This window comes from Schistocerca americana, chromosome 10 (genome assembly GCF_021461395.2).
Source record: "Schistocerca americana isolate TAMUIC-IGC-003095 chromosome 10, iqSchAmer2.1, whole genome shotgun sequence".
NCBI lineage: Eukaryota > Metazoa > Arthropoda > Insecta > Orthoptera > Acrididae > Schistocerca > Schistocerca americana.
In genome coordinates, this window is record NC_060128.1 from 104,188,225 (window position 1) to 104,206,176 (window position 17,952).

Sequence of the window (17,952 nt, forward strand, 5' to 3'; positions counted from 1 at the left end):
ACTGCTACATAGACATAAAACAACATTCTTTATAAATGCAATGTCAACAGGAACACTTGAAAATGGCACAAATGCCAAATAAAGCTTGTCGGGTACTTATGTAAAAATGAGACGAAATAAACTATTAGCAGCTAATTTCATAAAAGTATAAAGAAGATGTCACATCGTAATCTAATGGAAGCTGTGGGTCCACAGAATGAAAGCGCAGTTAAGTTCCAGAAAGATAGAATGTAATGTGTGCTCCGCGGAAATGAAAAATATGCCAGTGGAAATGAAAAGGATGCCAGTACCTGAATGAAACCGACTTTCTCAATGTCGGTGGTGTCAGCTTCCACCTCTCTCTTCGGCCGTTTGCGACCATTCCCTCTGGCGCGGAGCAGTTTCTTCTCTCCAGTCGTCTCGAGGAAGTCCACCGGCACAGGAGGCCGTAACACCACGTGCCGCTCGCGCGGAGCGGGAAGGCAGTGGCGGGGCACCCGCGGCGGGTCCGGCAGGGCTCCCGGCGGAGGTGTCACGTTACGGCGAAATACGGGTAACGAGGAGCACGCGGCCGGGTCTGGCGGGACGCGCACCCGCCTCTTGCGCAGAGGCCTACTGGAGTTGGCATCAGAGGAGCCGCCGCATGCAGTGGGCATGTCTGCTGGCTGTTTGGTTTCATCTGTGATAAGAAAAAAAACATATAATTGGACTTCTGCTAACAGAAGAGGAAAGTAATACACTGAGAAGACAAAATTGTGGGGTTGCAATATGCATATAGAAGGTCTACAACTTTGCTTCCGCCATTTTGCAATAGACGGCAGTAGCGGCAAGTGGGGTACGGGTGGTTGCTCGTATGTGTAATACAATAAGCTTAGGCATCTGTAAACATAATGCCATAAAAATATTAGTTGATTTGTGATTGCATCATAAGGTTATTCTCAATGAAGTACATCAACTTACGTACCCATTTCTCGCCATTTGTGGTAAGTTCTCATTTTCTGCTTTAACGTGAAGAAATCTGTGGCTGTGGTTCTTAAAATGTTGGGTAAGACCAATGGTGAGAGAACTATTAGTGGAAGAACGTGCAGAGAATGTTTTCAACACCTTAAGAATGGTGATTTTGATGGCAAAGACCGTAATGGCGGTGGAAGACAGAACGTTTTTGTAGCTACTGAAACAGATGAAGACAGTCACAGGACATCATTATCGAAAGCAATTGATGTGTTGAAGCCCAGCACTGTAACACAAACGGCCACAATACAGCAATAGACACGTAGAGGTAATTTTGCAGTAGGCCAGTGCTCGACCCATGTCGCAAAACCTGTCAAAATATACATGGAAACGCTGAAATGCGAAGTCCTATCCCTCCCGCCGTATTCTCCATACGTTGCTCTCTCTACCACCTTCTTCGATCAATGGCATACAGTCTGGCTGAGCAACACTTCCGATCATATGAACAAGTGCAAAATTGAATCGATTCATGGATCCCCACAACAGACGCCCAGTTCATCCACCACGGGATTTGTATGTTATCCGAAAGATGGGAGAATGTAGTGGCCAGCAATGGGCAATACTACAAATCATAATTTTTTTGTACGTTTTTCACAATAAAGCCCCGAACCTCAAGAAAAAACGGCGGAAGCAAAGTTGTAGACCTAGTATATATGCGGTGTGATTGGAAAGTTTTAAAAAATGGGCTTGTAATTGCACAATGGTGGTACTTACATGCTACTGTGATGCATCTCCTTCAAAATAGTCCGCTTCTGACTGAACACACCAACTCCACTATTGGAAGCATTCATGGAAATTTTTTTTCTGAAATGTATGAAGGACGCTCTCCATATTTGCATGGATGTCTTCAATTGAGTCAAATTGTTTCCCTTTCAGTGAAAATTTCAGTTTAGGAAACAGGAAGAAGACTGTCGGGGCCAAACCAGGGGAATATGGCGGTCGTGAAAGCACAAGAATTTTGAATTTGGTCAAAAATTCCACGATGGAGAAGCCACGATGAGCCGGAATATTGTCATGGTGTAGCACCCAACTCCTGCCTTTCCACAATGCAGGCCTTCTCTTCTGCACCTGTTAGCACAAACGCTCAAGGACGCATTTGTTGTATTCCTGGTTAATTGTCCGTCCTCCAGGGGTAAATTCATGACGCACAATACCAGTAGAATTGAAAAAAAATCACGAACATTGTCTTCACCTTTGACCAACTTTGCTGTGCTTTTTTCAGTCGTGGTGAACCTGGAGTCTTCCACTGTGAAGACTGCACTTTGGTTTAAGGATCATATCCATATACCCACGATTCGTCACCTGTAATTACCCTATTTAACAAATCTGGGTCACTTTTAGTCCGATTAATCAGTTCTTGGCACACTTCAAGTCGGTATTGTCTCTGGTCACTTGACAACATTTTTGGAATGAATTTTGCGGACACTCGACGTGTGTTCAGATCTTCAGTTAAATTGACTGAACAGCATAGAAACTTAAATTAAGTTCATCAGCAATCTCCCAAATTGTAAGTCTACAATCTGAGCTCACTAAGTCATGAACTTTCACAACATTTTCATTCGTTTTTGAGGTGGAAGGACAGCCAGACCTTGGTTCATCTTCAAATTATTCGCACCCAGACAAAAATATTTGACTGGCTCATACAATTATCTCCAAAAGCTGTTTTTAATAGTTTATAAGCTTCAGAAGCTGATTTCCCAGTTTTAAAAGAAAATTTCACACAAACTCATTCTTCCATTTTTATGTCCATTTTCACGCAGACAGAATCCAGCAACAAGCCCTAACAGACCTGCACTCAACCAACTGCCACAACAAACTGAATAAAGGCAACACAGTCTCCTATCAGAGGGCATTCAAGAACAAGGCAATGACTCACTCCCCACCGTCCGTGTACCTGCCCGCCAAACCAGTAAGCTGTAGCAGATCCATTCTTAAAACTTTCCAATAACACCTTGTAGATGGTAGTCATATCATGTACACAAAGTGTAAAAGGGCAGTGCATTGGGGGAGCTGTCACTTGTAATCAGGTGATTCACATGAAAACGTATCCGATACGGGTACAGCTGCACGGTCGGAATTAACAGACTTTGAACACGAACTTGTGGTTAGTGATAGATGCACGAGATATTCCATTTCAGAAAACATTAAGGAATTCAATATTATGAAATCAACAGTGTGAAGAGCGTGGTGCAAATACCGAATTTCAGGCATTACCTCTCAACATGGACAACACAGTAGTCAACGCCTTCACTTAGCGACCGAGAGGAGCAGCATTTGCATAGAGTTGTCAGTGCTAACAGACAAGCAACACTGCATGAAATAACTGCATAAATACATGAGGGATATATGACAAATCTAGAATGAAATTTTCACTCTACAGCGGAGTGCGCGCTGGCATGAAACTTCCTGGCAGATTAAAACTGTGTGCCGGACCGAGACTCGTACTCGGTACCTTTGCCTTTCGCGGGCAAGTGCTCTACCAACTGAGCTACCCAAGCACGACTCACGCCCCGTCCTCACAGCTTTACTTCTGCCAGTACCTCGTCTCCTACCTTCCAAACTTAACAGAAGCTCTCCTACGACCCTTGCAGAACTAGCACTCCTGAAAGAAAGGATATTGTGGAGACATGGCTTAGCCACAGCCTAGGGGATGTTTCTAGAATGAAATTTTCACTCTACAGCGGAGTGTGCTCTGACATGAAACTTCCTGGCAGATTAAAACTGTGTGCCGGACCGAGACTCAAACTTGGGACCTTTGCCTTTCGCGGGCAAGTGCTCTACCATCTGAGCTACCCGAGCACGACTCACACCCCGTCCTCACAGCTTTACTTCTGCCAGTACCTCGTCTCCTACCTTTCCAAACTTTACAGAAGCTCTCCTGCGAACCTTGCAGAACTAGCACTCCTGAAAGAAAGGATATTGCGGAGACATGGCTTAGCCACAGCCTGGGGGATGTTTCTAGAATGAAATTTTCACTCTACAGCGGAGTGTGCACTGACATGAAACTTCCTGGCAGATTAAAACTGTGTGCTGGACCGAGACTCGAACTCGGAGTGCAAGGTTCGCAGGAGAGCTTCTGTAAAGTTTGGAAAGGTAGGAGACGAGGTACTGGCAGAAGTAAAGCTGTGAGGACGGGGCGTGAGTCGTGCTTGGGTAGCTCAGTTGGTAGAGCACTTGCCCGCGAAAGGCAAAGGTCCTGAGTTCGAGTCTCGGTCCGGCACACAGTTTTAATCTGCCAGGAAGTTTCATATATGACAAATGTCCACAGCTCGTGATTTTACGGTAGCGTTGTCACTTCCTGCGCATGGGGTCCCAGGCTCGATTCCCGGCGGGGTCGGGGATCTTCCCTGCCTCGAGATGACTGAGTGTTGTTGTGTCGTCTTCATCATCCATCATTCATTCCCATTACGGTCGGAGGAAGGCAATGGAGAACCACCTCTGCTAGGACCTTGCCTAGTCGGCAATGCGGGTCTTCCGCATCATCCCCTACACTCCTCAGAGTACGGGACCTCATCATCATCATATGACAAAAGTATCCCTCAGGATAGTGCAGCAAAATTTGGCATTAATGGGCTACAGCAGCAGACAAGTAATGCGAGTGCCTTTACCAACAGCATGACATTGCCTGCAGTATCTCTCCTGGGTTTGTGACCATGTCAGTTGGACCCTAAAACAATTGGAAAACCATGGCATTGTCAGACAGGACCCAATTTCGGCTTGTAAGAGTTGATGGTAGGGCTCGAGTGTGGCACAGATCCCATGAAGCCGTGGACCCATTTTGTCAGAAAAGCACTGTGCAAGCTGGTGATGGCTCCATAACGGTGTGGGCTGTGTTTACGTGGAATGGAGTGGTTCCTCTGGCCCAACTGAACCAATTGCTGACTGGAAATGATTATTTTTGGCTGCTTGAAGGCCATTTGTAACCATTGTGGGCTTCATGTTCCCAAACGATGATGCATTTTTACGAATGACAATGCACCACGTCACCGAGCCACAATTGTGTGCGTTTGGTTTGAAGAACATTCTGGACAGTTCCAGTTAATGATTTGGCCACCCAAATCGCCCGACACGAATCCAATCGAACATTTATGGGACATAATTGAGAGGTCAGTTTGTGCACAAAATCTTTTACTGGCAACACCTTTGCAATCTGGACAGCTGTAGAGGCAGCATGGGTACACACTTCTGCAGTAGACTTCATATGACTTATTGAGCCCGTGCCATGTCAAGTTGCTACACTATGTCATGCAAAAGTAAGTCTGACATGATATTAGGAGGTATCCCATTAATTTTCTCACTTCAGTGTATACATTTCTTTCTTTAATATCTTCAAATGTTCTAAAATATTCTCAAATGTTCTGGGACACAGTTAGTAAATGGCACATACTCGTATCACACTGACCCGCATTCTGGCAAAATTGTCTTAAAAGAAGAATTGTGCAAAGTAGTAAAACAGAGGAAAAATTATGTTCTCTTGTAGAGAGAAATTATGTAAACAAAGGCAGCTTTTATGTAGTCTCGTTGTTTACTATGGTTCCTGTAAATGAAGCTATAGCATTCTTTATTCTTTGAGTTGTCAAGGTTGAACACCTGGTTGGTTAGGAAGGAATTGAAGTTTGTGGTATGTAACTCGTATGACCCAATCTCATTTTCTGTAATGTTGAGACATGTTGAATGCGCTGTTCTCTTACGTTTTGTACTTTTTTATAACAGAGGTATGAAGATGGGTGTAATCCCGAAACACGTAACATGTTCTAATAAAAGAGTCAATTGAACATCTCATGACTTTATTGCAATTGTACAGCATTCGTTGCCAATTATTAACATAAAATGATTGCAGGCCTCAGATGGGATTTTATGTCCTGTATATCACACAATTCCTTATTGGTGTAGGAATGTTTTTCCCATCAGTGTATTATCTCTGGCTGTAGACTCAACCCCAGTCTGCCATCAGCAATGGAGCATAAATCTCTGACAATGCCAGCCACTCGTGGTGTTGAAATGACAGAAAAAATCCCTAAACAAACATCAGCCAAAGAGCTTGAGATGAAAGGCAACGTGCAATATCTCAACAAATGGATGTGAAAGCCTCGACAGTTTTGCAGACTGTTATGAATTCTGCCAAGAAATGTGCAAATCTACAAAACATGTTTGATGGACAGCCATCTCATAAATGGAAGTGTATAGCAGCATGTGGCCTTGTTTATACATTCCTCTCCCCTCCCTCCCCCTCCCCCACCACCCTAAAGTACCTTTGATGTTATCTACCACTGTCAGATGACGAATATACCATACAGTCAACACTGTAGTAGACAAATTACCTGTACACATGGGTGTTGCCTGTGAATACTCAGTTCCTCCGTCATTTCCATGCGTTGCAGTGACAGTACTGATGCACATCGAGTTATTTGCCATTGCTGCTCTATTCACAGGACTGGGAACGATACTGGAATCTGTGAGGACAGTCTCAGCTGCAGTACTGCTTTCAGGTCCAGCACATTTGGTAGGTTCCTCTCTTGCTTTTTCTGCAGTTTTCTCCTCTCCTGGTTCCACTGTGCTTGCTGTGGAAGAGGGAAAAAGTAATTACAAATATGACCATTTCATTAATATCCACTTTGCATAAAGTTAGCTCCATATTTGCCATATGTGGCTAACAGTCTGCAAAGATCGAACAATGGAAAATACAGGATGGAATGTAACAATATTTGAAAACGAAAGCTGCTACTCACTATATAGTGGAGATGCTGAGTCACAGATAGGTACAATACAATAAAAAAAGACTGTCACAAATATAACTTTTGCGCAGTAAAGCCTTCATCAAAATTAGACGACAATCACACACATATGTACTCATGCAAACGCAACTCACACACACGACTGCAGTCTCAGCCCTGAGACTCAGCATCTCCGCTCTGTTGTGAGTAGCAACTATCCTTTTCACAATATCGTAACAGTCTGCAAAGGGTTTGTAGAGGAGAAAAATTTATGAAGAAAGCAACTTATTGGAAGCACTTACCAATAATGTATTGAATAGCATTGGGGAGAAGAGGAATTTGTGGCACAACTTGACAAAAAGAAGGGACCGGTTGGTAGGACATGTTTTGAGGCATCAAGAGATCACAAATTTAGCATTGGAGGGCAGCGTGGATGGTAAAAATCGTAGAGGGAGACCAAGAGATGAATACAATAACCAGATTCAGAAGGATGTAGGTTGCAGTAAGTACTGGGAGATGAAGAAGCTTGCACAGGATAGAGTAGCATGGAGAGCCGCATCAAACCAGTCTCAGGACTGAAGACAACAACAACAACAACAACAACAACAACAACAACAACCAATAATGTTCTAAAAATGTCAGTAAAATTTCTGAATTAGTTTCTACAAAAGATATACAGTGCTTTTTAGCTAAAGAATAATGTCACAGTATATAAATAAAGGAAAAGATTTTATGTACCTATATTGGACAGGAATCACTTGACACCAAGTTTGTGGAACCTCCTTTTAGCTAGTTAGAACAGGAAATAATACATTTATCAACTCTTTTCAGTATCCCCAATTGTATACTGAGGTGACAAAAGGCATGGGATAGCAACATGCACATATACAGATGGCGGTAGTATCACATGCACATGGGATAAAAGGGCAGTTCAGTGGTGGAGGTTTAATTTGTAGTCAAGTGATTCATGTGAAAAAGCTTCCAATGTGATTATGGCCGCTTGGTGGGGGTTAACATACTCTGAACACGCAATGGTAGCTTGAGCGAGATGCACGAGACATTCCGTTTTCGAAATTCATTACTTTGGGATTCACAGCACCCAGAATGTGCTGAGAATACCAAATTTCAGGTGTTACCCCTCACCACAGATTACACAGTGGCCGATGGCCTTCGCTTAATGACCAATGAGCGCAATGGCATTTGCATAGAGTTGTCGATGCTAAGAGATAAGTAACACTGCATGAAATAACAACATAACTCAATGTGGGACAAACAACAAATGTATCCATTAGGAAAGTGTGGTGAAATTTGGCATTAACGGGCTACTGCAGCAGACAACCGACATGAATACCTTTGCTAACAACACGACATTGCCTGCAGCACTTCTCTGGGCTCGTAACCAAATCGAATGGATCCTGGATGACTGGAAAACTGTGGTCTGGTCACACGAGCCCTGATTTCAGCTGATGGTAAGTTATGAGTACGATGCAGACCCCACAGAGCCATGGATGCAAGTTGTCAACAAGGCACGTGCAATCTGATGATGGTTCCATAATGGTGTGGGCTCTGTTTACATGGAATGTGTGGTGTCACCACCAGACACCACACTTGCTAGGTGGTAGCCTTTAAATCGGCCTCGGTCCGCTAGTATATGTCGGACCCGCGTGTTGCCACTATCAGTGATTGCAGACCGAGCGCCGCCACACGGCAGGTCTAGAGAGACTTCCTAGCACTCGGCCCAGTTGTACAGACGACTTTGCTAGCGATGTTTCACTGACAAATTACGCTCTCATTTGCCGAGACGATAGTTAGCATAGCCTTCAGCTACGTCATTTGTTACGACCTAGCAAGGCGCCATTATCATTTGCTACTTATCTTGTGATGCTTGTACCGTCAGACAGATGTTCACCAATTATGGATTAAAGTTAAGTATTCCAAAAGCTACGTACTATTTTTGCTACTATAAAGACCTTGTCATTTTCCAGACCTCACGCCAGCCTGCGTGAGCTTTAACACGTGACTTTCGGCTTCACCTCATAGTGGCTTGGCTGTCTTGCCAAGTCACAACAGAATGTACTGGGTCTTGGTTATGTTCCGCTGCTTGGTGACCATCTGGAGCCATTCGTGCACTTGTTCCCAAACAGCAATGGAATTTTTAGAAACGACAACGTGCTGTCTGTCACCTGACCACAATTGGTTTGAAGGACATTCTGGACAGTTTGAGGAAATGATTTGGCCACCAAGATCACCCATCATGAATTCCATCTAACATTTATGGAATATAATCGAGAGGTCAGTTCATGGACAAAATCCCGAACTGGCAATACCTTCGGAATTACGGAGAGCTATGGAGGCAGCATGGCTCGATATTTCTGCAGGGGCTTCCAAATACTTGTTGAGTGTATGACGTGTCAAGTTGCTGCACTATTTGAGGAAGGTGGTGGTCTGACACAGTATCCCATGATTTTTGTCACCTCACTGTGCTTGTCTGTTAGGCTTCACAGGAATAATCTTCAATCTGAAATCTAAAGATCTGAACTTTCCATATTTGTGCTCTCTCCCTTCTTGCAAAACACAATGCACTTCTTAAAGAATGTTTTCTCTTTCTCTTCAAACAATTATTTTCAGTATAAGTAGCTGGTAAGTGTGATAGCATTTCCGGGTGATGTTCGTCTTCTAATTTCATTTCCAGTTTCTAACCTGTGAGTGATTTCTTACATAAGCCCGTAAAGGTAATGCTTTTTCCCTAAGTATGCAATAATAATCGTGCAATAAGTACTCAATTGCTATCATGTGGATTAAAAATTTTTAGGTGGTGAAACTATTGAAAGTTGCATGTAAATTTGAGTAAGAACATCAGTGATTTCTGTTTTACGTTGAATATTGACGAGTTTTAAGTGAAGCTCCTGCAGGCGACATCTTTGTCTGTCAAGGAACTCAAAATTTATTATTGCTACACAGAACACACTTATGGGATTTGGGTTTAATAATTGTGATTCAGAATGAACTACAGTTTTAATTATACTGGAACATAATTTGCATTTGTACTGTCCAAAGTGGACAGCATTTGCCTAAACCAGCTTCGAAAACTGCCTAAAAACCGCACCTAGGATGGTCACTGTATATGCCCTTGGTCATTAATCCAGCACATAGGCCAGCCGACCTTCCTGTCTCGCAGACTAGTGTGCTGTGCATAAGCAAGTCTAATGCTGGGAAATCTCCTTTGTGCAGAGAAACTGCAACAGAAGGTAACTGATAGACTATAAACATTTTAGTAATGCCCGATATTATTGGGAATGGAGAACACAATCTCTACGTAATTTTTTTAAAATTTAAAAGATTGTTCTACAAAAATTTTTTAACGCCTAGATCATATTTATGTAAGACAATTAAAATACGATGACTAGCTGGTTTTGATTGTAAGTAACAACATATTCGGCACTGTAAACAAGCAAAACACAGAAATGACCTAAGCTCTTTACAACATAATATTTGAGATAAAATTGTTTGAAGAAAACACAAAATACGTAGGTGGAATCACTTGCTTTAGCATAAATTGGTTTTGCATTAATACATTACTGTATCCACCAAGTTTTGTGGCCATACAGTAATTACAGTTCACACTGGACATCCATGACTAGCTGGACTTTAATTATAGCCCTCCAATATGTTTTTATGACATTCAATTAACACTTGAGTCTTGTATGTTCAATTTCAAATTACAGTCATATATGAAATTTATACTGCATGTGTTTACATTTTTAGTAAGAATGATAGAGTTTTTATTCTTCTAATGAATCCTCCTTCAGTCACTAAAAAATTACTAAGATGCGCCTATTTGTGCGTTTATGCATATTCCTATATGTGTAGAATCCTGGCTCAGTTTTGTTGTAGCTGTTAGCACCAAATTTCTTAGTTGTATTGCTTTCTACGCAGATGCACGTAATTGCATGATGATTATTACTGTTACAGCCAGTTCATGTTTAACCTGCATTTAATACATGCACGGTAGTTTATACTAAAAGCATTAAAATTTTTTTTGTCAGTGTGACACTGTAAAGTCAACAGTGATGCATGTTCACTTTCTATGAGGGCTATACCAAAAGTAAGGTTCCCATATTTTTTACAAAAAGAAAACGTGGTTTAATGTCATTAATTTACACGTCGTTGAAAAGCTTACACTTTTTTCTATTTTTCAACAGCCTCCATTTTTTTCAACACGCTTTTGAAGGCAGTGCTCCAGTTTTTGTATTCCTAAGTCAAAGAAGTCTCTTGCCAACCCGTTGAGGAAGTGTGTGACTTCTGCTCGCGGACCCAGCAAACACATACCTTGCGATAGTCCAACTTTTCTGTTAAAGTTCTTCCAACTGTGCCATGGGAAGCTTCAGGAATGCGTTCAACAAGTTCACGGACAGTGATCGTCCTGTCTTTGAGCATCTCACTGTTGATCTAATGGACAGTCGCATCTGAAACCAGTGGTCTTCCACCCCATTCTTCATTGTCAACTTCTGTGCAACCCTCAGCAAAAGCCCTACACCACTTGCGCACGTGCTGAAAGCATATGCACTCTTCACCATAAACCTCAGTCAGTTGCCAATGAATCTCCACAGGCGGTAACTTCCTTGTGTGGAGAAACCAGAGTACTGCTCGAACCTCGTACTTGGTGGGAGCGGCGATCAACCCTTGCATCTCTGACGCCTGCCAAGCCACTGAGTGACGTAGCGAATCGTAGACGGGCGAGCTCGAGAGTGTATGAACCACTGCGCACAGAACTGTTGTCAGATTTAGCCTAGCACCTTCCCCCGAGGCTGTAGCTCATTGGGAACCTTACTTTTGGTACAACCCTCGTATATATGATGTTACAATATGATGTTATATACTGCCATTTTCTACCATAGTTGTTAGTTGCATCTGTACTTTGTGCTTTCTTCAAATGATTTTACCTTTCTTATTAGGTTGTAAAATGGTTTTTCTAAGGTAATTTTCTGTATATTGCTTGTTTACAGATCTGACAATAGTTATTACTTACAGCTGAAAATAGTTAGTCATCATATTTTAATTGTGTTATATAAATGCAATCTAGGCATTAAAAAATTATTTTTTTAAAAATAGAAAGAAAATTAAATTTTAACACACGACCTTTCTGGCTGTCATGTTCCACGTTCTACATCTACATCTACACTATACTCTGCAAGCCACTTAATGGTGTGTGGTGGAGGGTACTTTTGGTACCACTAACTATTCCATCCTTCCCTGTTCCACTCACAGATGGCATGGGAAGAACGATTGTTGGTAAGCATCTGTATTAGCTCTAATTTCTCAAATTTTCTTGTTACCATCATTACATAAGACATATGTGGGAGGAAGCAATATGTTGTTGGACTCTTCCCGGAGAGTGCTCTCTAGAAATTTCAATAGTAATCCATTCCTTGATGCTCAATGCCTTTCCTGTAAAGTCTGCCACTAGAATTTGTTGAGCATCTCTCTAAATGATCACGCAATGGAAAGTGCCGCTCTTCATTGAATCTTCTCTCTCTCTCTCTCTCTCTCTCTCTCTCTCTCTCTCCTATCAGGCCTACCAGGTAAGGGTCCTATGTTGACGAACAATGCTCAAGAACCAGTTGAACAAGTGCCTTATATGCCACTTCCTTAATGGATGAGTTACATTTCTTTATGATTGAGTCACATTTCCTTAAAATTCTTCCTACAAAGCTCAGTCTAGCATCTGCATTTCCTTCTACACTACTGGCCATTAAAATCACTACACCATGAAGAAATGCAGATGATAAATGGGTATTCATTGGACAAATATATTATATCAGAACTGACATGTGATTACATTTTCACGCAATTTGGGTGCATAGATCCTGGGAAATAAGTACCCAGAACAACCACCTCTGGCCGTAATAATGGCCTTGATACACCTGGGTATTGAGTCAAACAGGGCTTGGGTGGCGTGTACAGGTACAGCTGCCCATGCAGCTTCAACACGATACCACGGTTCATCAAGAGTAGTGACTGGCGTATTGTGACGAGCCAGTTGCTCGGCCACCATTGACCAGACGTTTTCAATTGGTGAGAGATCTGGAGAATGTGCTGGCCAGGACAGCAGTCGAACATTTTCTGTATCCAGAAAGGCCCGTACAGGACCTGCAACATGCGGTCGTGCAATATCCTGCTGAAATGTAGGGTTTCGCAGGGATCGAATGCAGGGTAGAGCCATGGGTCGTAACACATCTGAAATGTAACATCCACTGTTCAAAGTGCCATCAGTGCGAACAAGAGGTGACCGAGACGTGTAACCAATGGCACCCCATACCATCACGCCAGGTGATACGCCAGTATGGCGATGACGAATACATGCTCCCAATGTGTGTTTACCGCGATGTCGCCAAACACGGATGCGACCATCATGATGCTGTAAACAGAATCTGGATTCATCCGAAAAAATGACGTTTTGCCATTTGTGCACCCAGATTCGTCGTTGAGTACACCATCGCAGGCGCTCCTGTCTGTGATGCAGCGTCAAGGGTAACCATAGCCACGGTCTCCGAGCTGATAGTCCATGCTGCTGCAAATCTCGTCAAACTGTTTGTGCAGATGGTTGTTGTCTTGCAAACGTCCTCATCTGTTGACTCAGGGATCGAGACGTGGCTGCACGATCCATTACAGCCATGCGGATAAGATGCCTGTCATCTTGACTGCCAGTGATACAAGGCCGTTGGGATCCAGCACGGCGTTCCGTATTACCCTCCTGAACCCACCGATTCCATATTCTGCTAACAGTCATTGGATCTCGACCAACGCGAACAGCAGTGTTGCAATATGATAAACCGCAATCGCGATAGGCTACAATCCAACCTTTATCAAAGTCGGAAACGTGATGGTACACATTTCTCCTCCTTACATGAGGCATCACAACAACGTTTCACCAGTCAACATTGGTCAACTGCTGTTTGTGTATGACAAATCGGTTGGAAACTTTCCTCATGTCAGCATGTTGTAGGTGTCGCCACCGGCGCCAACCTTGTGTGAATGCTCTGAAAAGGTAATCATTTGCATATCACAGCATCTTCTTCCTGTTGGTTAAATTTTGCGTCTGTAGCATGTCATCTTCGTGGTGTAGCAATTTTAATGGCCAGTTGTGTATTTGTTTTAAGTGGTCATTTCACTTAAGTTACTATGGATAGGTATAGCTAGAAAATTTACAGTAGCTACTTCTGGCATATTGAAGTAGGAATAAAACTTAACGGAATGAAAATAGATATGTTGCGATATGCAGATGATATCGCCATAATTACAGAAAGGAAAGAAGATTTAGAAGCCGCACTCAATGAAATGGAAAACACCTTAAAAGAACAGTATGGAATGAAAATAAATAAGAAAAAGACTAAAGTGATGGTGAGTGGCGCCCTGAACTACAATGAACCCATACGAATAACAATAAAGGGAGAGAAACTAGGGCAGGTTACAGAATTTAACTACTTAGGTAGCAAAATAACAGCAGATGGAAGGAGCAAAAGTGACATTAAAAACAGAATACAACTTGCCAAAATAGCATTCAATGGAAAAAGAAACTTACTGACGAGTAGAAATGTTAGTTTAGACGTAAGAAAGAGAGTCATGAAAACCTATGTGTGGAGTACAGCCCTTTACGGATGTGAAACTTGGACTAGTGGAAAAGAAGAAAAGAGAAGATTAGAGGCATTCGAAATGTGGTGCTACCGGAGAATGGAAAAAATCAGCTGGCGAGACAAGGCTACAAACGAAGATGTCCTCAGAAGAGTGAAAGAAAACAGATCTCTTTGGCGAAATATACAGAAAAGAAGAATAACCTTCATAGGTCACATTTTACGGCATAACAATTTCATTAAGAGAATATTAGAAGGAATCATTGAAGGAAGAACTCGCCGAGGACGACCTAGATTAAGCTACATTCAACAAGTAATAAATGACATCGGGTGCCAGACCTATGCAGATATGAAGAAGAAAGTTGACAAAAGAACGGAATGGCGTGCTGCTGCCAACCAACCTGTGGGTTGATAACCGAAGAAGAAGACTTCTGGCAGTTTCTCATCAATACCATAGTTTTACTGTAGTGGCTTTCTTGTCATGTGCATGCACAACATGTTACATTTATTTACACTCAGATTCAACTGCCAGAGCCTGCACCATCAATCAATGCTCTACAGGTCATTCTGCAAATTGATATCTGTCTTCTGGCGTAGCTACTTTCGTACAGACAAACAAACCATTTGCAAACAGTCTAGAAAAGCATCCAACACTTTCTACTAAATCATTTACATACATTGTAAACAATAACAGTTCTATTGCACTTCCTTGGGTTACTGTGGAAATTACCTTTCCACCTGTCGACTTTTTCCATTAAGAGCGATTAAGATTGAGTTCTACCTGCAAGGGAGTCTTCAATCCAGTCATAAATCTGGTCCATTATTTGATAAGCTCATATTTTTTTCACTAAACAGCTGCCCAGGACAGTGTTAAAACCTTCCTGTAGTCAAGGGACACAGGTCAGCACTGTATTCCACAGTGTTTTGGATCTCATGGAGGAACACAGCAACCTGAGTTTCACAAGATTTCTCTTTGTGGAATCCATGTTAATCTTAATAAAGAAGATTTTTGTTCTTCAATAGACGATGTAATTCTTGAGCATAAAACATGTTCCATAATTCTAAAAACAGTGTGATATCAACAATATAGGTCTATAATTGTGCGCTTCTGTCCCACAGCCTTCCTTATATACAGGAATGACCTGCACCTTCTACCAGTCAGTAGGTACCCTTCATTGTTCCAGCAAACTAAGATAAACTGCTGTTACAAGGGAAGCAAGTTCTTTTGCATATTCTTTGTAGAATCTTGTAGTTATCTCATCTGGTCCTGATGCCTTTTGACTACTAAGCAACTGTAGTTGCTTTTCTCTTCTGCAATCAGTTATCTCAATGTCTGCCATTTTGACATTCGTATGATGATTGAAATGCTTACTGATTTTACAAAAGACAAAATGTCTTAAGGTTTTTACTCAGATTGGTTGAGAGAATTTTTACTTTCAAAGTCACTGAACGCATCTCTCTTTACTCTCCTTATGCTCATTTTTGCTTCATTCATCATACCTTTGTCAGTTAGGTTTTGATTTCTCTTGAATCTGATATGAAGTTCTCTTTGTTAACTGAACAGTTTTGTGACACAAGTATTAAAACATGATGGTTCTTTCCCATCCCTTCAGACCTTGCTCAGAACATACTACTCTAAGGCATATTCAATGATGGTTTTGATTTTTTTTCCATTTGTGCTCTACATCTTTGTCCTCGTCACTGAATATTTGACATTGAGCTTGCCTTCTATATAAATGCTTAAGGACTTGGAGCTCTCCTGTGTAGAACAGTTCCAATCCAAATTGCAAAAACCATTCACTCCAAGTATTTCAGAAATTCCTCAGCTCCAGCATCATCTCTGAATTCTATCTGAAAAATATCACTGAAACTTCAAACCTTACTCGAGTCGAGTCCTGAACTCTCCATGACCTGGAGGTAGACAACTATATTATCATCCTCAGTACTGGCAAAGGCTCCACTAATGTGGTATTTGATCTTAAGGAGAATGTGGCAAAGCAGCTCAACAGCTGTGTCCAACCTTGACATACAAAACTATTTCTTTTGACCCATTCCTTCCACCCACTGTGAGCCACAGAAAATCCTAATATTTCTGTGCTTCCCATATTGATTCACAGCACTTCCATAGAACTTCATACTACTCCTAACTGACACATCCCTGCTTTTTACCTTCTTCCTGAAATATACTAAAACAATCATCCCAACTGTCCCAGCACACCTCAAAGCCCTTACCAAACACACTGGTATACAAGCACCGCAATCCTATAGTGTAGAGCCTCCAGTTGTCCATAAGAGGCACCATCCACTATCAAGAACATCTTTAATCCATTCTGACTCTTTCCCATGTGGAACCTTCTTAGTCACTACCGACACAATCTCACTCTAAAAGGATATATCATGCACACATGATCTCTAAGCAATAGAATCCTTCCAATGCTGAATTGGTCTCCATAAAACCTCATTTATCCTCAACCTTGCCAACTTCATCCTCGCCCACAAAACTACTTTTATTTTGAGGGCAAAACCTGCAAACAAACTGGGGGCCTGTTATGGCAACCACGTGATTAGTGGTGCGAATTACAGTAAATATTTAGCATGTTGTCAGCAGAACATAGTCTATCATGTTCAGTTATGAATAGCATGCCTGACAGCACTGCAGTTTCGAGAGTGGGGTAGTCTCACACACTGAAATGTTATTCCTCAGTTATGTAGTGTGGAAAGTTGTGTGAAATTTCGTTCGGACTTCGGATTGCTTCTACTTGGGGATAGCAAGAATTGTAGAATGTCATGGTCTCAGCTCCATGAATCTTCACAAGAAAGATGCATGCGCTGATTTTCCTTTGCAATTGTACTGCACCCATTGTCACAGGAGATCATCTATCAGAAACAACACACGGTTTGACAGTTTCACGTTATCCATCGAGAAGAGCATCATTTTACTATCTTGTAGAATAAGAGACTATACGCTACAAGCAACAGCTTCTGAAAAAAAATTGTGTGCAACTACTGCAATTTCTGGCGAGAAGTTTGTTAAGTCACAATCATGAACGAGGTTGTCAAAATAGATGAACTGCATATACTTACTAGGAAATACCAGAGAGGACAACTATCGTAAAACATAGTTGAAAATATTTGTGCATTTGGCATCATTGAAAGAGAAACGGAAACTATATCTATCTGAAAAGGCTCTTTATATAGCCAGGCACAAAAGTGATAACAGACAGTTATAAATTGTACAACATCTTAAAGAAATAAGGATTTGTGAATCACTATGTTGAATTTGTATCATCGGACAATCCATCTGTCCACAAAGAACGTCAAACAGTTGTGGAAATCTGTGAAACCACTGATAAAAAGAGAGAGGTCTATAAGAATTAAAGATGAGCTCTACCGCTTTTAATACCTATAAGTCCACATCTTGAAGTTGCATCGAAAAATTGTCCCACCTGATGGTCTCCCGATATTTCTGACTGACGCAGCAAGAGTGTATCTGGGTTATGGGTAAAAAGAATTGCTATTGGCAGCTTATACAACACCAGGAATAGTGCATGACGAAGACACGGCTGATGAGTAAAGTAACTACTTTTATTTGCAATTAATTGTGACTTAATAAACTT

At 41.8% G+C, this 17,952-nt stretch overlaps 1 protein-coding gene across 1 annotated transcript in view; it reads right to left on the reverse strand.

The window, feature by feature from the left end:
- Positions 1–17,952, reverse strand: part of LOC124552276 (RE1-silencing transcription factor-like) — a 71,733-nt gene that overhangs the window by 20,179 nt on the left and 33,602 nt on the right. Inside the window, exons 7-8 of the mRNA XM_047126555.1 lie at positions 6,312–6,551; positions 291–658 (exon numbers count right to left, since the gene is read on the reverse strand). Of these exons, the coding sequence (XP_046982511.1) occupies positions 291–658; positions 6,312–6,551 (608 nt within the window). The remainder of the gene's footprint in view (positions 1–290; positions 659–6,311; positions 6,552–17,952) is intronic.